This window comes from Aplidium turbinatum, chromosome 16, assembly GCF_918807975.1.
Source record: "Aplidium turbinatum chromosome 16, kaAplTurb1.1, whole genome shotgun sequence".
Taxonomy (NCBI): domain Eukaryota; kingdom Metazoa; phylum Chordata; class Ascidiacea; order Aplousobranchia; family Polyclinidae; genus Aplidium; species Aplidium turbinatum.
Window position 1 is genome coordinate 17,330,843 of NC_137487.1, and position 23,523 is coordinate 17,354,365.

Genomic DNA, 23,523 nt, shown 5'->3' on the forward strand with positions numbered 1-23,523 from the left:
GAAACAAGATTACGTCTAAATTAATTCCTTCCTTGCTGAGTGCCTCGAGGAGCAAATTTAGTTGGCTACCATTTTTATAAGGTCTTTGGTATGACTCGACAGGGTATCAAACCCTCATCCTACCGATTCCGAGGGGAGCATTCTTACCTCTGAGCCACCGCACCGGTAACTCTCCTTGTAAGAAACTCAGTGATGTGAAAAACAATCTTTTTTATTTAGCCAGCGCTGATATAAGCACTGCTGCTCTTTCGTTTTGGTATAAATATTCAATTGTTTGAAAAGAATGTAACGTTGTCATCATTCCATCTGCTTTTTGCAACTTTCTTTACTGCCTTAATTTGTAAGACACCAAGCTTTCCATTATTTTTCTTATGGCTTTTTTTCCCACTTCAAGAGGGTCTCCGGTGCAGCCTTCACATCACTCTGTCAGCAGCGTCCTCTTCTTTCACTCCTGCTACTTCAAGGTCTGCCACACAGTCTCTTCATCTTCTCTTCCGCTTTCCTTGCTTTTACTTTTCGACTTCCAATCGCCTCATTTTTCCAAGATTATCCTTTTTAATATGTGTTTTCTTTGATGATCCCAAAAGAGTCTTGTGGTACTTTCGTAATCACAATACTGTTCCAGGCCAGATGACACTGCATCCCTTCGCATGTTTCGCATCCAACATCCAGACACTCCATCGGACACAGCTGCATTGGAAAAGCAGCAAGAAGAGATGATCAAGAACCAGTTAATGAAAATAGAGACCCTGAAGTGAGTCGACATGTCTGTTATTACAAAGATACTCGTCATATTCGTGATGATGATCATCTGAGCCTCATGATCATGTGAGCCTCATGATAATGTGAGCTCTCATGTGATCTTAATTATGTGAGCTTCTTGGGCCGAGGGTCTGTCCTTTTACCACCCCGGATTCACGGTGTTCCCGGAATACACTGGAAGGCTACTAGAGAGCAGCCAATCTTTGGTTTCATCAATGATGTGACAATTTACAACGATCAGTTCCAGACAGGTCTTTTTAAGCACATCTTCGCCATGGTGAAACACCAATAGCGTGACATGACCATCATCGCGGCATCCATTGACGTACAAAAATCATGTTTTCAAATGTATCAAAATCGCGCTTTCGGCTGGACAACCTTTACCGTTAACTACCTACACAGGCTTAGTAGAACTCCCATCGGAACTACATACATCGGTAGCCACCTTCTACTTGATTTCACTTCTTGCTATTTCAGAAGCAAGACTGTGGAGCAGCCTCGTCATAGCAGAAGGTCTCCAACGAAATCAGCTCAAAATGGTTTTAGTTTGTTGGTAAGTTTACCAAGACAATTGTTATATCGCGATTGTTTTATATCTTTGAAAATAAAGTAGAAACAAAAAGGTCAAGAATAGAAATTAACATGTCAATCAAAGCTCTCTGATTTTACTATCTTAAGCTATATGTGGCACTTCATACCATTGGCCTTGATATATTTTCGGACCGAAGTCAATAGTGCCGATTGATCAACAAGTTAAAATTGTATTATTTTTACGTTCGATCATAATGTAACTACCAGTGGTTTTGTGCAGCCACCATCTGCATCTTATGCGTCCTTACTGGAAACGGAAACAACCTTTGTTCCTTTGGAGGAGAATGATGCGGAGAACCGTCCTCCATCGTCTCCGACCCGCCCCGGGAGGTGGGTTTGTGAATGGGATCACTTTTAAATCTTCATCAAATTGAGCTGGTGGTGCGTAATGCCAAGCTTCCCTGTTCGATACCTGGCATGACACGCTCCCGTAGCAGACGATTAAGGCGGAAGGCAAACGTGATCGTAAAAGCACTTTGATTTCAAACAGCCATGCTGCTATATCCTACAGTAGACAACTACTTCCGTTATTTTTATATTGATGCAATGTCTGCAGACTTTGAATAAATATAAAAATAACAGATTTTGCTGTCTGGGATTGTATTTGTAATTTTTTTTGTGTGTGAAATCTTGTGCAACTTCTGCAGTGTGTTCAACTTGCGTGTTTTAAACAAGTGCTGTTCCTAACAAATATACCATTGCTTGGTTGTAGCCGTATTCTTCCCATTCGATCTCGTCTTTACTCGTACACTGCACAGCAACATCTGTCGATGTGTACCACTCTCAATCGTCTCATTTTTGCAGGAAACCCTCGGCTCGTGAGAGGAGACGAGTCAAGAGGAGCGAGGTATGTTTAACAATCTCATGCTTTTGAGGGTGACCACTATGACATGAAGTCGGTTGCTTACCAATTAATGTTTTGTTTAATGGACGAACAGTAGAGGGGGTTACATTGTTGATAGGGTCAAAAGTAACTCCTTGCCTTAGTGCTTATGCAACTGCTTCAAGCTGCCTGCGTTGGTGATTCAACCCATGCACAGTACAAGCATGTGACACTCATTGTTATGATCGTAGAGGCTTTTTTGATCAACACCAGTTTCGAAAATAAGGAGCCTGCTCTGTTGCCTAAATCTTAATCTAATCGCATCCTTCCAGGAGGAAGGAGGCCTCACATACCGAGCCGCCCCGGATAACTACTCCGTGAATTCCCTCAACTCCTTGGCCACACTTGACATAGACAGGATGGCGAACAAAAACAAGGACAGACTCAACAAGCTCAAAGCAATCCAGGGTGAGTCGCGCAAATGATTGTATAGTGAATGTGAAGAGTTTAGAAGTAATGCCGTGCATGGTTGGGTGTGAAGAGGTTGGTTTACTACTGTGCTACTTGCATATGAAAGCTTAAAAGGGTACCAGCTCACTGGCCGAGAGGTTTCGCATTTGGCTCAAGATCTGGTAAATCTGATATCGATTCCAGATTAGGTCAATTCGAAGACTTTGAAAACGGTACTGATTGTGTGCTTTCTTGCATAACGCAGTGAGGAGAAGTTGAGGAATAATGTAATGACATTCTAAATCTGCGAAGAAATTTATTCTCAAACGAGTCAGTTCAATCATATATAGCTAAATATCGATCAGCTAGAAGCTAGATCATCTTCAGTTAAGCTTATTCAAATAGAAACCTATTTTCTATTTGAATAAGCTTAACTGAAGATGATCTAGCTGATCGAAATCGATATTTAGCTATATATGATTGAACTGACTCGTGTGAGAATAAATTTCTTGCATTACAAGACATGTAACCGAGTCGTTCATATCAAACATTGTTGTGGGTTTGACACCTGTCAGAAGATACTTCATTTCTTGATCATTCTAAATCTGATATCAAATTGAAAATAAGACCTGAGCTGTTGTAGTCATTATTACAATTACATATATCTTACTCTGGTCGGCTGGTTAGGCAATAACACTCTACATCGGTTCAGGTGACGAGGTCTCCCTCACTGACCCTGACGACATCCTGGATCGCTTTGTCAACCAACAAAAGACCACAAATGACCTTCCGGCTACCCCTGAAACTTTTGCCCCCAATCCACGTCGTCCACGCAAGGGGACTTCTATCAGTGCCCCCCAGCATGAGCGCTCCCCCTCCGTTAACACAGTGGACACGGAGTTGTGGCTGAGGCCAGGAACTGGGCCTCCAGCTACTGCGACGTGAAAAAGTTACTGTTTCAAGGGACATCGATTTCTTGTGTAGTTGAGTTTACCCAAAACGGGCGGCCTTTATATGGCATTCAATATCGCCTGCTCAGCTATCAAAAAGTTGTTATTTGTGAGTCGTTTCAACGATTATAAAGATGGAAACTTTCTACAGCCGGGTGTTAACAACTTTACCATACAATCCAATAATGACGAGAAAATTACTTCACGTTACGTCATTAGTATTGAAACTGTATTGCGTTCAATTGTCGATAAAGCAATTTTAACACGAGAAGGTAAACGTTCCATTCAAAATCTTATCGTTTGTCTGGAATATTGTACACAATTTGTGTAGATTGTTTAATGTGTGATGCATTGTTTGTATTTGGGATCGGTTGTACTTGGTTAAGGCACAACGACAGGCTATGCAGAATGTGATACGATGCTTTAACCACGAACAAAGGTTAGATTGTAGTTAGCTCCAGTATATCTTGTTTCCTGTATGGCAGAGCACTTTTGTTTGTGTTTTGGTAACTTTGCATATTTTTGTATCAGCGAAGATTTATATTTAGGTGATCGAAATGAATACGTGAATTCAAAAAGGGCCCAATTCCACATTTTGCCAATTTTCACTTTTTTGTGTTTTTCTCCTCTTCTTGGTGTCCTCTACATGATGCGTGCAAAAACAGCCGATTTACTATAACCAAAACGTGAAAAATGCTCGGTCAATATTTCTACTAAATGCAACAAGGGCCCAACTGGTGGAATTGGGCCCTTGTTGCATTCAGTCAGCTAAAGCGAAAACAATGTTGGCTTTGTGTAGTCTGCCGGACTTTGCTCGTGGGACTTTTACAGCTGTAGCTAAATATAGCAACAGCTTACTATTTATGTATTAAACATTATTTTTGCATTTTTAGATTACTTTCCTTTGAATAAAGATTAGTAATATTAGAATTGGCAGCACTAGTTTAGTTTGTCATACAGTCTACTGGGGTAGCCACTTTAACAAGTCGAAATTCTGCCACTGAAATTGATTAGAATGAAACCGCCAACCAATCATAAGCTACGGTTTAAGTGACGTAAAAAATGGCAAAAAGAAGATCATAGAAAGCAAATTAAGTGATGGATTTTTTGTCAGCTGGTTGGCTTAGGGGTTAGGGATAGAAAGTAATAATTTCATTGACGCGTGTTCGATTCTCACCACTGCTATTGCTCTTTTTCTTCTGTAATTACCAAATAAAGTTCAAAACAAGCATTAACTCTCTGGGTGAGTGCTAGAAGGGTCACAATTGGACAATAGCCTCTTATAACACTTTCTGATTGGTTGGCGCTTGCATTGTAGTCAATTTCAGTGGCAGAATTTCGACTTGTTAAAGTGGCTACCGTCTACTGGTCTGTGGTACTGGTAGAGTAGCCCACAGCATCAGCCTTGTCGTTATACAGTAGCCTACGGTAGCCTTCAGTTTATCTCTGAATAAAAAAGGTAATTCCTATGAAGATGTCTGAACCAACAGTTACTGATGCAACTTGTGAAAAAGCTAGTGAAGTAAGAGGAAGAAAAAGAATGGGGTCGGAATGCTGCTAAAAAAATGAGGGCTGAAGGGAAAAGTTACACCAATAGCAAAGGAAAGAAGATCGATGCTAGAAAAACTGGAAACAACTGCAGGTATAATAACTTAATTTCTGTAGCAAAGAACAACTTATTTTTTATGGTTGAGTTTTTAGTTTTAGGCTAGGCCTAGCCTATAGCTTACTTAACATTACAGTAACTTACGTAGGCCTATGTCATGGACTTCTAAATAGTAGCATCTGGACTGAAAACTCAGTGGGCAACAGTAGGCCAAACAGTTGGTACAACAGTTGGCCAACAATGAGCCAACAGCCAAGTAACTAACCCTGTTGGCCAACTGTAAGTTTCCAGTCCAGATGCTACTATTTAGAAGTCCATGCCTATGTGTTTAATTTGGTCTTTCCTTTCGGTACTGGTAATCAGTTTCAGCAATATTTTTTTATTCTAGTTGTGCTTATGTATCATGGTATAGCCTTTCATGCAGCTATTAAGTACCGGTATCTTTAACTGTCACTACAGTAGGCTACTATTTGTTGGCACTGATAGGCTAAAGTGGTTGTTATTCTTTTATTAGATGCAAATAAAGATGCATTATTGGGCTAACTGATGCCACAAAACGTTGGATACCAAGGAACCACACCAAAGAACAAAAGAGGGAAGAATGGCAAAAAGATTACTAAAAGTGATGATATCAAGCTGAAAATCGATACTCATATTTGCAGCTTCCCCTACCGGGTGTCTCACTATGGTGGTCACGGGAACAAAAGGCGCTATCTTGGGTCTGACCTCAATGTCCTTAAGATGTATACTTTGTTTCTCGAGACACATTATCCACAACATTATGCTGAGTACAAAGATGGTAAAGACCCACAAAAGCTAGACTGTGAAGTGAAGTATCAGTACTATTATGAGTACTACAAACTAAATTTCAACTATGGCTTTGGGAGACCAAAGACAGATGTATGCACAGTGTGTGCTGAGCATGAAGCAAACATAAAGCTTGAATCAAACGCTGCCGCTCAGAGAGCACTGAAAGTCAAACTTGATATACCGGTACACAAGCGAAAAGCCAAAGAATTCTTTACGCCACTGAAAGAAAAACTGCACTGGTGAAAGACCAAGAGGACACAGAGTGTCTGTGTTTTGATTTTAAGCAAAATATGCCATATCCACACATTGCAACAGGAGATGTGTTTTATAGCCGGCAGCTGTCGTTATTTGTTTTTGGTATACATTTGGCAAAAACTGGTAAAAGTCGAATATATACCTGGCCTGAAACAGAGGCTAGAAGGGGTGCAAATGAGGTCTTGAGCTGCCTTCATGACTACATTACTAATCACCTTGATGCAAATGCACGCAAATTGCATGTATTTACCGATGGGTGTCTCGGCCAAAACCACAACAATACCATGGTGCAATACCTGCATACTTTAGTATTGAATGGAAGATTTGACTCTGTAACACACCGTCTGCCCATGCGCGGTCACAGTTACCAACCATGTGACCGACAGTTTGGCATTATCGAGAGGATGCAGAGAAGACGAGACCATGTGGAGTTGTACTCCGGATGGAACGAAATGATACGCAAGCGTTTCCAGCTAACCGTCATGAAAGGAAATCAAATGAAAGATTTCAAAGCTGCACTTGGTTAATGCTACAAAACCAACGTGAAGGACTGGAAAATAACACAGTACAAAGTTTTTAACTATGATGCTCCTAACAAGCTACAAATCGTAACCTCTACAGATATGAATGGAACGATCGAACAAAAGTTTCGCCTTTTAAAGCCAGCATTCACCCGGGTGGAATACTCCACTGAACCCCTACACAGTGGTCCATGTTCAGTTAATCCTAAGAAAGTAAAAGATGTGCAGTCACTGGCACGATATCTGGGAGAAGAGGGAAGAGAATACATGAAGACCTTGAATACGCACATGCCTCACGGTGAACCTGAAGAAAAGTCCGATTATGAAGAGTGACCATGACTTTGAAATGTTGTAAACATTGCTGCATGATAGTTTTGCCTTTCTCTGTGTAGTTGAATCAATCTGATTATATTCTGTGCCCATTTTCTTATTAATAAAATAGTCAAAAAAGAGTTGGTAGCACATACAACCTTGTTGATTTGTAAAAGGGCCCAATTTTGGTGAATTAACTTCCCCACAGTTTCGTAGCAGAACCTCCCCTTGATGAAATTTTCATGCTTATTACTACTTACCAGTATATCTAAACATATAACCAATATTGAAGTTCCAGCACTAAGATAAATGGCAGTAAAAAATAAAACGCGTTTATCTCAAAATCACATTTCTGGTAATTGGGCCCTTATTGAATTCATGTATTCAAATATTAAGTTTACAAACAATGATTGATGTGTTTTTGTTTACTGATGCATTACAGGGAGTGGAAGAACAAGTTTTTTTTTAAAAAAAAAAAAGAAGAGAAAACACGGAATTGCTTAACCTAAGACAGGGTTGTCCAAAGCCTGGCCCGCGGGCCGCATGCGGCCCGCGACCTCCTTCAATGCGGCCCGCCGCCTCTTCTAGAAAACTTTTAAAAAATTACCGTATATCCTCGCATATAAGCCGACCCTAGAAAAACAACCTTAAAATGGTAAATTTATAAAAATCCGCGTATAAGTTTTATGTTTAATTTGTAATGAAATGATATCTGTTATGAAAGAGTACAATGTACAACGACACTACAGCACTCTTCATGTCACTGGCTATGATAAATACACTGGTGAGGCGCGGCGAGCCCTACTCAATGATCTCAAATCAAACCTGCGTAAGCGTCAAGAAAACATGTTTCAATTAGTGAAGCCTTCGTCTTCTACAACCATTGCTTCTTATGATGTATCACTTTTGATGGCTAAATCCAAAAAACTTCAATGTATTCAATGCTCCGCTGACTATAACTATATCAGAAGCCGATGACGATTTGCAGCTTGAATTGTGTGACTTGCAAAGTGACCAGTTTTTATTAAGCAAAGCTACACTGCCAATCACTCAATTTTGGCCTCTTCTTTCTGAAGAGCATTATCCTAATTTACGCCGTTTTGGATTGCACTTGCTGTCAATGTTTGGCAGTACCTACCTTTGTGAAGCAGCATTTTCCGCAATGAAGTCGATTAAATCCAAAGAGAGGAATCTACTTAAACAAACATCTCTCGAAGCCTGCCTTCGTTTAGCCTTAACCTCAGTTGACATTGACACAAAGGAGCTGGCTTCCAAAATGCAGGCACACCCATCTCACTGAATTTTAAGTAAACTGTACCGTTTTACGTACTTCCTTAAATATTTTTTACGAATAAATTTATGGTTTATTCTTATTCATACTTGTCAGTTATTTATAAGGTTTCCTGGTCTACTGACGTTGCTTAAAATTTCCAAAACTCTCTTATTCGTAGTATTTACATCTTAGCTTCTTTAATCTATTCCCCAATATGTTTTTATGATAAATATAAAGATTCATTTACACATGTACGTGTTTTACTTTACATCTGGTACGGTGAGACAGTGTATAAGAGGAAAAATGTCAACTGCGGCCCGCGATCTAATTTCCTTGCCGAATGCGTCCCGCGTCCCATAAAGTTTGGACAACCCTGACCTAAGACATTGAAAGTGTCAAATAAGCTTGTACACAGACTGTCACTATAAACCGGTGAGATAACTTCAAGTTATTTTTTACTCGCACAAATTCTTCACCGGGTCCACAGAGAAAAGGAACTACTGTACATTCAATTAGCTCGTGGCAGTGGCAGAACGTCTGTCTGATCACCAGTTCGTCGTTAGTTGCCTGCCATCATCGCTTTAATCCAGGGCATTAGTTCCATGACGTTTGCGTAAAAACCGGGCAATCGAATCTCTTTCCCTTCCACTAGCACTGTTTGCGCACACCCTCTTCCCCAGCTGACGATCCCAATCTGAACCCAGCAGCGCTCTCCGGTAGCCTCATTCACAACCTGTGGAGTAATGTCACAAAAATTTAGCCGATTAAATCTGCCTAACCTTTATTCAGCTGCATGGCTACTTTATTGTACAGTACGACCTCTTTTTTCTAGAGATCTGAAATTTCCTGATATCTCTATTCTCTAGGCTACATTGCTGTGTTAGATTTTGCAGATTAAATTTCAGCAAACAATCGTTACAGATTCCGGAATTCTTTCAAAACCAGGAATTCGCAAACCCCCGGTGCAACCTTTCAGTTGCAGGCTGGAACTTCGAAAATGTATCGTCCCCATATCCACGGCACGTCGATTCATAGCCTATCTCCGTTAACACTAAAATTTATCAATTTAATTGCTAATTAACCAGGCTATTTAAGTGAGCAGTGTTTACTTCGGAATATTGCTTTATTTTGTTAGTTTTTTTGTGCAATACAAAAAATTTTCACCCCCTTAATCCACTTCTGAAACTATCCAATATCGTTGGTTAGGTGAATAAAATGTGGTTGAGCGAACGACAGTATTTTTCAAATGTGAAAAAAATACATAGCCTAGCCTAATATTGAATGTTACATGTAAAATTTGCAAGCCGAAAAACGCTGCACGAACTAAATATGTCTGGGGCCTTAGACAGACGTGGGGCAGTAGGCCTAAATACGGCCTTGCTTATTTGCTTAAGCTATTGATTAGCGAATTTCTGTAGAAGTTTTTTTTTTAACCAGAAAAAAATGAGTGGACCCCTCCGCCCGGGGGGTGCGAGGGATGGTGTAGGCTACACAGCCATACCTGTGACCTGCAATACATTTGATAATCGATGACAAACACCATAAGATTTCACAGTGGTCGCGAGTGACCAACATTTTCCACCACGTTTTTGAAGAAAGGCAGCAACTTCATATTAGAATGCTCAGTTACCCTGCTGAGGAATATCATAGCCTAAGTTATAACCTCCTAAAGGAGCAATGACCCAGGGCTCGGCTAAATGAACGTAGCTTACAGTACGTAGTGTGAAACAAAAACAACGAAATGTTATGACGAAAAATAGTATACACTATTGCCATCTAGTAGGCTATAGCCTATCTAAGCGATACAAACGTTTCAAACAAATAAACAAAGGTTTGCAGTTGCTCGCTATTGAAATGGCAGTGTATAGCCTACGAATGATATTCGTTTCAAGGTCATTTTGACGTCACAAAAGTGCTTTCTGTGTCAGTATAAGTTAAGACAAAAGTAGCGGATGCCCACTTCTGCAAATAATCAAAAGATGTTTACAGGTTAGCTTACTTCTCGTGCAAGTGGACCCCCGGCATCCCCTTGGCATGAATCACCTAGCCTTTTGTTTCGTGAGCTGTCCGCACAGAGCATTCTAGGGGTGTATGGGATAGCACTTTCAGGAGATGGCCAATCAAAATAGCGGTTCGAAACAGTGGTGCAACTGAATACAATAATAATGTTGTCACTTTAGTTAGCCACAGATTGCTATTTACTCATAACTAGAGCCGTTGGTAAACAAATGTTGTTTACTGCTCATCTTTTTTTTAGCTGATTTTTTTACAGTTAATTTAACCCGAATGCTGGGAATGGCATAAAATCCTGCCGGAATTATTAACAAAAACACAGGGGCGTATCTTCAATGGAAGCAAGGGAAGCATTGCTTCCCCTGTCAAAATTGAAAAAAGAAAAGCTGATATTTTTCAGTAAAACGATTTCGTACTTTCTTTACCTAAATGCGATTTAGAACGGTTTTTAACTCATGCCCCCCGTATGATTTTGAACTCGGTTTTAATTTTAAAAAAGTTGGAAGCCAACGGAAGCAAAGATTCGTATTGCATCCGCTGCTCTCGTTTTTGCAATAAGAAGAAACAAGTTTGAAAGAAAGGAAAAAAGCAGCGCAAAGTTTTCGCAATTTACGTTTCTTTTAACTAATCGCTGGAAGCGATTTAAAAATTGCTTCCAGTCGCGGGGTTGCCAGATTAGCCAAATTCCGCGAATTAGTTTTTTTTTAAATAACTTTTCAAAATGCATAATAATCAATATTTCTCTAATATTGTAACCTTACCAGATGAAACCATATTCAACATTGTTCAATACATGTTCTATACTTGTTTAATACTCGTAATGTGGCGGATCAAAACTCATCCGCTACTTTTATAGGCTAACTTGCTATTTTTTGGGCTACTTTCAGAATTATTTTTGCTACAATTTAATAAAATCCACTACAAGTTATAAAATATATATGCAAATTTTATTATTTTTGATAGAAACAGGTAAATATATCCATTTGGCCTTTTTTGTCTAATATTTTCCTTGTTTTGGCCTTTTCTTTGTATTATTTTGGCTTTAAGACTTTTTTATAGTCTGGCAACTCTGCTCTGTTGGATGTTGTGCCAGTGAGCTATGTAATGAGAAAATCTAGGGCACTGTTATGGTTATAATATCGGCCTTGTAAGCAAAAGTTTGAGCCAAATGTTGGCTTTACACTGTTATCCTGGCTGGATAGACTTTGGAATAAGACAGGATATGTGAGGTCTAAGCTAGACTTGACTTTGTAGCTGAGTTTTTGGTGTTCTCTAAATATAGTCGCATTTTTGCCCTTTGCCCGTTCGTGTGTAAGAGCTACCTTTAATAAGTTAATAGCTGTTTATCTGCTAATAAATTTCATATAAAAATTACCCTAAAAGTGTTTCCATAAAGCAGTATAATTCATTATTTGAGTGTAATTTTGCAAAATTTTTCCGGGGAGCATGCCCCCGGTCCCCCTAGAAAACACGTGCCTTCGGCACGCTCTATTCCCCCACGAGTTTTATTGCTTCCCTTGCTCAACCAATCAGGATACGCCACTGCAAAAACACAATGGAGGAGTTTGTGAAGGTAATTAGGCTACAGCTGATCGATTTGTTGAAGAATAAGACTGGGAACGGTAGCACGATCGATTGGTGGTGAAGCTTCTTTTTTTGCATGTTGTAGCGGTAGATAATACGCGTTAAAATTTCAAAGTAGCAAATGTCCACCTTGCCCAACATAAGGCGAGTAAGAAGTGACATTGGACCCGGACATTTTTGATAACAACCATTTTTTGGTTGCAGGAGGCTTGTCTGGTAGTCAGACCGACGATTCCAAAATTCGGCAAATATCAGACATGGGGAACTGCCCCAAACCGAATTTTAAATTTGCATTATAGCGTGTCATCTAGCTGTTGTAAATATTTGGTCTAAGTCAGGGGTCACCAAATGGCGGCCCGCGGGCCGCATGCGGCCCGCCACGGTGTATCGCTGCGGCCCGCGGAAGGTATCAGCGTACAAGTATAACCAAAAATACTTTTCTTGAGGAGTGAAAGAGCACGAAGGCAAAAAATACTTTCCAAGAAGCATATTTTCGCTTTGCATACGATTCCACCGACCGACCAATAAGATTATAGTTCTAAGTGGGGGTTGCTTAAAGTTATTCCAATGCGATGTCCAGCCACACTGTCCCAGTGGTTGATCAAAACGTCTGTTTTCGAATTTCGAAATTGTCTGTGAGCATAGGGTTGTTTATTTTAAGTTTGCAAATGTCATGTAAACACTAGTGTGCGTTTCACCATTATTGTGCTTCACGAGCAGTATTCCCTTTATGCAAGTTTTTGTTGGCAAAGTAGGTCGGTGTGCCAACTCAATTTATAATAAATTGGCAAAATATTATATATAAATTTAGAGAATTTTTCTGATTGAAAATATTTAGCTTAGTACTGCAAAATGTTTTTTTTTAAGAAATATGGAACGCTTCACGGTTTTGGCTGTCATACTTGCGTAGGGCCATGCTAATATTCTCTGTATCGTTCCAATTTTAGTATATGTTCTGCCAAAGAAAGTACTTCCAAATGGTGTTAATCAACAATTCTTGCCATGCTGATAAGCACCGCAAGAGTTGTCAATAATAAAAGAAAGACGGTTTTATAGACTCTCACAAAAAGGATGAAAAACCAACTCATTGCTTTTTTAGAGGGAAGACTGTTCATGAATCCGCCCCGATAGCTCAGTGGTTACGCGCCGGGCTCAAGATCACACGGCGCTGGTTCGACTCTCGGGGTGTGCGTTTGAGCAACGCATTTCAGGACTGCTCGCCATTCAGCGGCACCTAGTGAATGGAATAATTTCTCGGCAACAAGACTTCAACAATCGGAAAACTTCACTCTGCCAATCTCGGTAACCGGCCCTGCGTCAAGAGCCTCTACAAGTATGCGAACAAGTACCAGGAATAACCTATCAAGGCTTTGTCAGTCCGAGGATAAAGATTCAAAACCAAACCAAACCAAACCAAACCAATTACGATTTTTCGGTGAGTTCCACAAGCGTTCGTTTCATGGTACCTGGTTTCTTTTTCCCTGTTATTGGAGCCTATTTTTCGCTGATATGTTTGCAGGTCACTACTGTTGCCTGTATTGCGATGTGTCAAACATTTCCCTGTTTACTGAAACTGTTAATTGCAATATATCTTTTGCGAAGCGAAGTAACAACACCACTCTTGCTTGGCGATGAATATTCTGATGAAACCGCTCGCCTCGCTATAAGTGCACAAAAGAAGTGGCCTCGTTTATTGGGCATTATTAAAAAAGTCAAAAGTGTTGTAAAAGGAGCTTGGCCTGGCAGTAGCGTTGTTCGATTAATTTTGTTGCTGCGGTATTCTAACATAAATGTGAACAACATGTAACGCTGGATACTGGGTACGAAATGCGTTCTTTTCTAGCATAAGAGTCAACCTACCTAACATTTTATTAGTGCGGCCCGCCACAGCTCTCCTTAGTGCCAAAGTGGCCCGCATGCAAAAAAGGTTGGTGACCCCTGGTCTAAATAAAATGCAACTGAGGAAGCACATACACGTGATTAACACTCACAAAAAGATAAGTGTATTAAAACAGTGCAGCTACAAAGTGTTAAGTCGAGTTTTTCCAGAATACTCACTGGAGATCATCTCTAACTTGAAGGAGAAGTTGTTGCAACTGTTGCGGTAACTGCTGCTCAGAAAAAGTTTGCTCACTCTGCGGTTTGGTATAACCAAAACCAGTAACAACAGCATTGGCATTGTTACTGCCGGATCCACGCAATAAGAAAGTCTCTGAAGTGAAAAAAAACGAAAAAAATTATAAATAGGTCAATTGGTTGATAAATTTGCCATAGTTTATATGCTAACTATTTGTGTAGGCCGTTTGGAAAGATCAAAAACAAGCAACCCGCAAACTCAAAAAAATATATACACGCGAACACGAAAAAAAAATATTCAGACAGCAACGAACAGCGCTATCGAATAGTGACAAGTAGTCGCTACTTCCAACCCTGCAACCAGCAAGGTACAAATAAGTCTATCAAAGGTTCATATGAATTAAACTAAATTTCAAACATTTACAGCATTGCTTTGAGAAAGAGATAATTTTCGAATATGATATAAGACAGATGATAGAGTAGAGAGATAGAGCGATGATCAATCCTATCAACAACTTGATAGGATTGAATTCCCGATTTACGGCAGCTTCCGATAGCTCCTCACTTTCAATCCTGCATCTTTCTGCGTCAGTCTCTCTTCCACTTAAGATTCCTTCCCTTTTCAACTCTGCTCCAATGCAACTGTTGCTCATGCAAGGCAAGCATATTGGTCTCACAAAATTCGTGAATTGAATAGTGACATCTGAAGCAGGACCAATAGGAAGCCATCGACCGGTGGTCCCACTAAATCTTTGACCAACTTTTATCTGAAAGTAAGTTCTTGTAATTAATAACAAACTGATGGAGGGTAATGTTATAGTATTCTAACTTTAACGTCATCTCAACGGAAAATATAAAACATCAATTTTGAAAAATAAATTGAAAACATTTGGCAGCACTTAATTGCATCCAATTGGTAATTGCATCCAAAGTAAAAGGCGGTACTTCACAATGTGGATACTAACGACATGTTTCCGCCTGATGCTACAAGTTCGCTGTGGCAGTAGCCATAGCTGTAGGAGATAGGGGGGTAGAGTAGGGTGGGGGCGGTCGCCCCCCTTCTGAAAAAAAGGTTGTGAATTTGGGCAAAAATGTGCAGTTATATGAGAAAATCAATTTTACCATGATGCTTCGACATCTCACCAGTTTACAAACTTAACATAATTGTTATAATTTATCGTCGTCGTCGTGTGAGCCTCTGGGGTCGAGGGTCTATCCTTTTACCACCCCAGATTCACAATGTTCCCGGACTAAACTGGAAGGCTAGTAGAGAGCAACCAGTCCTTGGTTTCATCATCCATAACACGCAGACCTTCCACTCCGTTAGGTGGCTTGAAGAGGGTACAGTCATTGATGATGTGGTCTGCGGTCTGTTCCTCGACACCACATTCACAGGAAGAGGCCATTCTCCATTGGTGCATGATTGAGCGGAAAAGCCCGACGCCCGAAAGGAGACGGTTGAGGCGCACCCATGCCTGTCTTGGTAGTGTCAGGCCGATGGAGCGTGTGTCGGCGTCGGGGATGAACGAATGGAGTCTGGTGGTGCTTGACGTCCATTCAGAATTCCATTTGTGGTCCGCCCAAGTAGCCGCAGAGATGTCTTGTTCATCATCTTCGTTGACCAGAAGTTGAGCGGCTGGCACGAATGGAGGTCTTGATTTCAGTCGACGGGGTGCTCGTTTGGGAGCGCAGAGATCTTGTGGTGGAGAAGGTGGTTAGGCTCCAGTGCCCGCCGACCAAGAGACAGAGTGGCTTCTTCGCGACAAAGCTCAGGGGGGTTGGATGCCAACGAAAATGGGGAGATTGCCCAATGGTGTGGGACGCAGGCATCCGGTCACTGTGCCCAGGGCGCTGTTTGTGGCAGTGTCGATGTTATGGCAGTGAGCACTGCGGTACCAAACAGGTGCACAGTACTCTGCTGAAGACTAAACAAGGACTAAGGCTTCTATTCGCAATGTGTCAGCTCTGCTCCCCCAGATAGAGCCCGGTAGGCGCTTGAGTAGCACAGCGCGGGATGTCAGTTTCTTGCGCAATGACACCAAACAGTGGCGGTATGTGAGCGATCTGTCCAGTGTCACCCCAAGATATCTTGGTTCGTGGCATAAGGATAGAGATTTTCCGTTGTTCTGGACGTGTAGCTCACGATCAGCTTCCCGATTGTGGAGGTGGAAAACTGCTGCCACAGTTTTGCTGTTGAGTTTATGTGTTGTCAGGCGATTTCATTATAAACATTGATCTTTGAACACTGTCTACTTATGAAAATGGCCTCTTTGAAACGCAATTGCACCGCGTCGTTCTGCTTTCAATTGCACTGCGCTTCAAAAAGGCCATTTTCATATGTAGACAGAGTCTAAAGATCAACAACCGTGCCGAAAGGGAAGAACTAGCCTACTTCACATAATCTATTAATTAACTGATTTGACAAAATTTTACAATGACATCGCCTGACAATATATATATAACCTTTACATTATTACTGTATTATTATTATTCTGCGCTGGTTTCAGTTCTATTGTTGTAGCATGGTGCAAGAAAGCTAATGGTGTAGTCTATACTTCCGTTACAGATGTAGTTGTGTTTATTATTTTAATAAAGCTTAACTTAGGTAATGATAAGAGTGTTAAGTTTACTTCGGAGGTGAGTGGTGTTCCTCAACGACTAGTGGTTGGTACTTGAACCAGTATTGCGTAATTTTGAAAGGGAGAACTTTATTCGCTGCGCCATTTCACCGCCTTTACGTTTTGGTTTAATGTTATTTTTTAGACGAAAATGGACAAAAAATAGCTTTTCTAAATAGCTCGTTTTCTGTTGCAATTAGCGCTTAACAATGCATTGTAAGCAGATAGCAAATTGATCCTTCCAGTCAGTTTGGTACAAGTTCCAGCTTTTTAGCTCTTATACCGTTCTCGAGGTAGGCTACGCCCACCCGTGCAAAATTTGCTAGATGTGGTCATAATAAAAAATAACGCTTTGAAAACGTGTTGATTAATTAATAACTCTGTAGTGAAATCCAGTTAGAATATGACCCAAGCTTATTTTTCGTGAAATGTTGCCCGAAAATGGGACATCCTACCGTTGATATGTCTCGATTACATGTTTGTAGGCTCATATGGCGAGCTGTAATTAAGCTTCTTTTAACAGTAGGATGTAATCTCACCAATGCTACATCGTAGTCAAATGTTCTTGCAGAGAATTGTGAGTGTAGGACTACCCGTTCGATTGCATATACTTGGACAGTGGATGGAAGGACATCAGATCGCCTTGTTGGCCGACGATGTAAACCTGAGGAACAATGATATATTGTAAAGGCAACTGCGTTATTATTAGATTGATAATTTAGATATCATTATTAGATTTAGTGTTGTATTGTCAGACTCAGACTGAAGCCTAAAGGAGATATTATTGTAGAGATTAGTAAAAAAAGGAGTAGCCTACTAAATAATTGTAAAAGGAGCAGTAGCATTGATAGGGAGATTCAAAGGACAGGTCTACTGTTTGTCGTATCCAGGCTTACACCCGGTGGTTGAAGATTTAGATTAAGTGTACGGCAAGGCAAGGAAACCAATCTTCGTGTCCACCTTCAGGAAAGCCTTTAAGTGTCCAGCCACAGACACAGCCGTATGCTCTTGAGCGGTGTCGAACCGGCGCACTTTCGATTGCCGTTCCAGGGTTCTCATAACTCAGCAATGCAGCGGACAGGTCTACTTTCAGACGATGTTAGGGTTGGATCTCATCAAGGATCAGAGAAGTTAAAGAAAAAACGCATATGTTTGTTACAGTGCATTTTGTCAGGTGTCTTGTTTTTGGGGCTTGGAAAGTATCATTGCTACCAAACGCAAATTTGCCTCTCGCAACGGCTATGAAAGTGCAAAAGTCACATTATGTCAGTTTCAAAAATCTCTATTTCAAACTCAAAGGTCTGTCAAGCTGGATATTTTGATTTTAAGCTTTTTGACAACACTTTTTTATGAAATTTGGAGGACGTTTGGTAAAAGCAATTTTTTTACTTTAAAATTTTTTGTTGGAACTTTTTACCTGTCTTCAAGATCAAGAAACTGTACAGTAAATTAGATTTCGTTTCTGTTTGTAGGTTTTTGCCTACCAAGTGTTAAGCGAAAGTCCATGAACCACCGAGGATTGCGTTGATTAGAAATGTGTTCAAACATATGCGATGCTGTCAAAATCCATTTGTTGTTGATAATAGAACCTCCGCCATGAACGTTGGGTTTTCTGTAAGTCTAAAACGTATAACGATAAGTGGTTAATTAAACAATAGAATTGTTTTTTGCCACGTGAGAATTGCGGCTTTATAGTAAAATTAAACGCAGTGGTCTTCTTTTTTAAAGCAATTCATGTTTACCATTCATACATAACGATTTATCTTCGAAAATGTTGGGATTGTATTAGCAAACTATTAGTATTATATTTTCAATAAAATTTTATTAAATAAAAAAGTTAGAAAAGTGTAAGTTTTATGCCAATAAACGCAAGATGCAAGATTATTTGGTTACAACTACATTGATGGCTCATCGATGTTGTATCTTGCCCATCAAACAAGCCTTGGTGTACCAGCGCCTGAGTTTTGTGAATGTCGCTGAATGGAAATTAATCACTTTCAAATGTCTCCGCTTGTAAGTTGCACGAAAATACAACAGGAAGACTGTCGAAACCGAAATTTTATTCGGAACCTTCAGCTGACTTCTCGCCAACCACTTTTTTGGAGCGAGGCAGTTTCACTGTCGACAAGCACCGTCATCCCACCATCTTACAGCTGAACGCCAAGGGTATCACATCCAGAAATATCTCGATAAGAACCGAGCTCTTCTTATTTTCTTTCTCTGCACTTCTGCAGAAAAGCTAATAATTTTACACAACTCACTAGCTGGGTCTATCCAAAGCAGAAAGCATGGCCTTGCCACGTTCGTCTACAAGAGCATAAACTAGATTCTTCTTGATTAGGCCTAATAGTCCGGGTTTGACCTTGCAATATACAACATTATCAATGTATACAATCCACTATTTTCATGCTTAAATTCACCAAAACCCAGATTTTTCTCACCTACCATTTACGCTGGCAATTTCAACTACTAGCACAATAACTCTGAATAGGGTTGCAAGCGCACTAGCAACAACGAGGAAAATGTGACCACTTGAGAAGCAAACAACTTCGTCATTCTCTACAAACAGAAAGGTTCAAAATTTTCTGGTCTCGACGTTGGGCAGCGGGTATAAATCTTGGTCTGGCCTTTTTAATCACATGCGAGGAAAGAAAAGCTTTTTTTCTGACAGGTTTGCGCTGAAGAAGTTTCCACATTCCCAACATCGTCCCCTGCGACTAACTGAACAAACCACCAATGAATCTTGGCGTGGTAGAAGAACTCTACAAGACTTCAAAGCTTCATTGACATTGGCTTCTACTAAACCCGAATGCTTTTGCCAAGAAAGGCCTGGGTGCTGCGCAAGCGTCTGCGCACTGCTGGTGTCAGATTATTCCGCTCCAAAGTGCACAAATGATTGCATGATGACATCACCCACGATCAGTGAGCGCCGTAAGAAAGAACATACCGCAGATCACATCATCAACAGCGATGTCCATCACGCAACCAATTTTGTGCAATGCCTGTGCAAAGTGAATGGTCAATCAATGCATTGGCTGCTCGACATCTGTTCTAACATATAGCTCGAGACATCACAACCGCTCATGGGGAGTAAAAAGCAGAACCCCTCCACCCTTGGACAATAGAAAAGCAAAAAAGATTTAAGCTAACAAGGGTTATAAATGAAAAAATTCAATTTGCTCTTTTAACATTTTCAGTCTTCAAAATAGACACCGAACCTGTTTCGTTATTCCAAGCTAGTTTCAATCTTCTCCCCTTGTCCAGTACTCACTTTGAAATTTTATCACTCATAATTTCTTGTGTCCAATGACCTTTAAATTAATCTTAAACTGTAGAGAAAATATTTTATTTGACAAGAATTAAGAAATAATTTTAAGCATAAGTCTAAAACGTATTGCAGCTCAGCTTTACCAAGAAAATATCTGTTCCTCCAGTTAAACTGATCAGAACTTGCCAAGGCCAAGCTCCTCGTTTGGCGTCTTCACCTCCAATTGCGCGCCGGACTCTCGCTCTGCTTCCTATGTTTCCTACGTCACCAGCTTGTCCACATTTATTGAAATCTGACAAAAATCGTCAATTTCAATGCTTTTGTAATACACTTTAATACCACCATCACAAATTGAAACCACTCATTGCTTTTGCAATAAAAAAATTGTTTTTATTTTAGTATAAATTACACGAAGATTAGATGCTGTTCAATTTCAAAAAAGTTAAAAAGTAATGAAAATTATTTTCTACCGCAAACCAAAACTAAGACTAGTGATGTTCCACCTGTCCTGTATGTTTATCATTGCATTGGCAAAGGTTGGGGATTTGAAATGCTATCTTATGTTTTATTTCATGCCAGTAAAACAACGAACATGTATAGTGAAGTATTTAATATTGATGTGCAAAAACCTACCTTTGCAAACCGGTGGACCACTAGACCATGTTCCATTATCAAGGCACGTTGAAACGGATTGGCCCTCAATGCCATACCCATCATTGCAAGAATAAACTAAATTACTGCCAACATCAGCAAAATCAGATGCAATAGATACCGATCCAAACTGGGGGGGCTTGGGAACAACGCAACGAAGTTGCATGTTTCGTTTAACCCATGGGATAAGATCAAGAAGATTAGCGAAGTAGCTGGGTATGCTAGTTTCAACGCCCTTTACTACAGCAGTTTGTGCACATCCAACTCCCCAACTTGTCAACCCAATTTGGACCCAACAGCTTCGGCCAGATTGAATAACGATCTAGTAAAAATGGCGGATGTTTTCTGTTGGTTGGTGTAAAGCCTACTGGCTGAACATTATCGTTTCTAGCAGTAGTTGCAACGTTCACCTGAGAAATGCGAAAGTAAAAGCAGAAACATGCAAGTTGCCATATTGCTTCGCTGACGTCTCGCGCACCATGACAATGCGCATCCTCAGAGCGAATATCATATAAAATAAAATTAACAAAGTTGTATAGCCTACTGCAGTGCTGCTGAAGGTAAGAGACAAACGTGAAGCATTATTTCAAATAGACACTAAGAGATATGCAAGGGGTTGTTTTCTACGTTGAATAGCACAAAACAACCACTTTATCCGGTTCAGATCTTTACCAGATTGGGGCCAGATAAAATGGCTGTCTCGGTAAAGGCTGATTTAACATAAAACCTATGTTGAGACTTAGGAAAGAGTCTAGGGATGCTTCGATCTGGTAAAGGTCATTTTAGGCTGGCAAAGGCCAGGTCCGATTAGTTTATTGTTTTCCATCTTCCTGACAAAAAGTTGTCTGGTTCTTTTGGGTTGAACAGCAACTGGACACCAGTGACTGATGCTCATGATGCAAGAGTTATGCCATCTGCGTTTGAATGGCAGTAGGCTAGCCCCAGGTTGTGCGTGGGAATTGAAGTCATCGGCATACATGCATGGTGAAGATGTGCCTGAGATCACAGATGTGCCTTCAATATAAGTGGGTGTCCACTGTCCATTCAACTTCACAGTCAGAGTAAGATGAAGCAATTGATTTCCACTTAGCAGAGTTCCTCACATATGTGGCTATTCCTTGAATGTTGCTATTGGTGCAAGCTGCCAAGGTAGATCCATTGATGTTTGACTTCGATATTTCTGTGCTGTGGGTTTCTTGTGGGAAGATTGCTGTTACGTTATGCTCTTGTGTTAGATGTTGTATTTAGCTTTCGTAAGGCCTTCCACGTTTGACTGCAACAATGTTACTCCAACCCTTACGACAGGTGGAACTGACTGCATTGAAAAATGCATTTGCCCAGGATCAGGAGGATGAGTTCTCTCGTTGGACACCGGGACCGAGGGTTGATCGTTTTACCGCCCATGTGTCCTGTGAGTTGCGGTCTCTGGTTGTTGCCATTCGCTTAAAAAAGGTGAAATACTAGAGCTCATCACGAGGAGGTTGGCAACTTGAGTCCCTTGAGCCAACTTGAGTCAAGTTCCCTTGAGTCAACATGAGTCACTTCAACTTGAGTCACCTTGTTCCTTGCTCTTTGCTCAATCGCTTGCAAACTGGGGTGGGTTGTTTCAATAGCAACATGTTTCAATGGGGACTCGCCGACTCACCATCTTGTGCATGTGGCTCAGGTTCTCAAACTGCATACTAAATTATCTACCAACGTCCTGTGTACCGACTCCAGGATAGATATGTTGATCTAACAACGCTCGATGAACACACAATGCATTGGATGGTGTGCCTAGATTTAATAACACGACCTGCAGCGATCTCAAAAGCAAGAAGAAGCAGTTGAGAATATTCGAGATGAAATGGAATTACGTGGACGTTTTCTACTCTTCCAAAGTAGGTATGAAGCCTGTCACACAAAATAATAAAGCTTTACATGGTTTCAGCAGAGATTTCGCACATTTCTTGGTCACTATTTGAAATAATATATGTTCTACTTTTTTTTCTGGCCTTCAACAGTATACTGCAGTATATAACTGCGTCAATTTAATTTTGTATGTTATTCGCTCTGAGGATGCCCAAAGTCATGGTGGGTGAAACGTCAGTGAAGCAATATGGCAACTTGTATGCTTCTGCTTTTACTTTCGTATTCATCTGATGTATGTTGTAACTACTGCTTGAAATGATAATCCTGATAAAAACCTAAACTTTTCACTATTCAGCTGAACGCGATTAAATAATTATTGTCTTGCCAGACTCTAGGCGAAGTTGTCAAGTTTTTCACTCCTGTTGTAGAGTGAGTGTAACGAAAAGGTTATTGCAATCCTTAAGAAAGGAAGCACTGTTATACACTTACTGTAAGCCTAAATAAATTCTATTTAAGTTAATTATTATTATTGATATTGACTTTATGAATAATTATTATTATTATGCATTTATTATTAATGTTCAATTATAAATTTTTATTTAATTTATTATAATTTTACTGTAAGTCAATATAGATACTGTTTGAATAACTTCTGATGATTCTAATAAGGTGAAACAGGCTGTGGTTTTTAGAGAGTAATTGATTTTAAATTTGCTGAAAAATAACATAGTTACACATTTGAACACGGTAGCCTAAAGTAAATGTTATGAGGTAACTTTCTCATTGTTGATAGAAGTGTAACCTAGTTGTAAGAGAAAAAAAAGCGAATCGAGATTTTTAAGGAAAACACTTCATTATCCTGAAACCCTGTGGGCCACGTAAAAAGCCTACGTTCTTGGCTGCATAAGTAGATTGCATACCTTTCTCATCAAAGGGCTACCACTATCCCCAAGACAGGTATCTATGCTTCCGGGTTCACTTCCAGTATTGCTAGCGCATAACATTCTGTCAGTATAAGGAATGGATGGTCTGCCTTGCCAATCTATATGTTCATCAGAAAAATTTCGGCAGCTGAAAGTATTTAGAAAAACGAATTAATCAGAGCCAAA

The 23,523-nt window shown here is 40.2% G+C and overlaps 2 protein-coding genes and 1 non-coding gene across 6 annotated transcripts in view; 1 reads left to right on the plus strand and 2 right to left on the minus strand.

Moving 5' to 3' along the window:
* LOC145785984 (centrosome and spindle pole-associated protein 1-like) overlaps positions 1 to 4,299 on the plus strand; it is a 23,284-nt gene extending 18,985 nt beyond the window's left edge. For 2 of the 4 annotated variants that reach the window (XM_082597674.1, XM_082597675.1), the window contains exons 25-30: positions 626 to 754; positions 1,240 to 1,315; positions 1,574 to 1,683; positions 2,158 to 2,200; positions 2,509 to 2,644; positions 3,339 to 4,299. In XM_082597674.1, coding sequence (XP_082453800.1) covers positions 626 to 754; positions 1,240 to 1,315; positions 1,574 to 1,683; positions 2,158 to 2,200; positions 2,509 to 2,644; positions 3,339 to 3,571 — 727 coding nt within the window. In that variant the 3' untranslated portion in view covers positions 3,572 to 4,299. Of the gene's footprint in view, positions 1 to 625; positions 755 to 1,239; positions 1,316 to 1,573; positions 1,684 to 2,065; positions 2,201 to 2,508; positions 2,645 to 3,338 lie in introns of all 4 variants that reach the window. The other 2 variants (XR_014291236.1, XM_082597676.1) reach the window with 2 other exon arrangements.
* The window catches only part of LOC145785985 (limulus clotting factor C-like), a 75,479-nt gene continuing 55,744 nt past the window's right edge, over positions 3,789 to 23,523 (minus strand). Inside the window, exons 12-20 of the mRNA XM_082597678.1 lie at positions 23,335 to 23,485; positions 20,546 to 20,885; positions 20,056 to 20,204; positions 18,129 to 18,264; positions 17,184 to 17,308; positions 14,592 to 14,793; positions 14,009 to 14,162; positions 10,353 to 10,503; positions 3,789 to 9,086 (exon numbers count right to left, since the gene is read on the minus strand). Of these exons, the coding sequence (XP_082453804.1) occupies positions 8,913 to 9,086; positions 10,353 to 10,503; positions 14,009 to 14,162; positions 14,592 to 14,793; positions 17,184 to 17,308; positions 18,129 to 18,264; positions 20,056 to 20,204; positions 20,546 to 20,885; positions 23,335 to 23,485 (1,582 nt within the window). The 3' untranslated portion in view covers positions 3,789 to 8,912. The remainder of the gene's footprint in view (positions 9,087 to 10,352; positions 10,504 to 14,008; positions 14,163 to 14,591; positions 14,794 to 17,183; positions 17,309 to 18,128; positions 18,265 to 20,055; positions 20,205 to 20,545; positions 20,886 to 23,334; positions 23,486 to 23,523) is intronic.
* Positions 12,816 to 12,917, minus strand: LOC145786046 (U6 spliceosomal RNA). Its single transcript, XR_014291266.1, has one exon. It is a non-coding gene; the product is annotated as a U6 spliceosomal RNA (small nuclear RNA).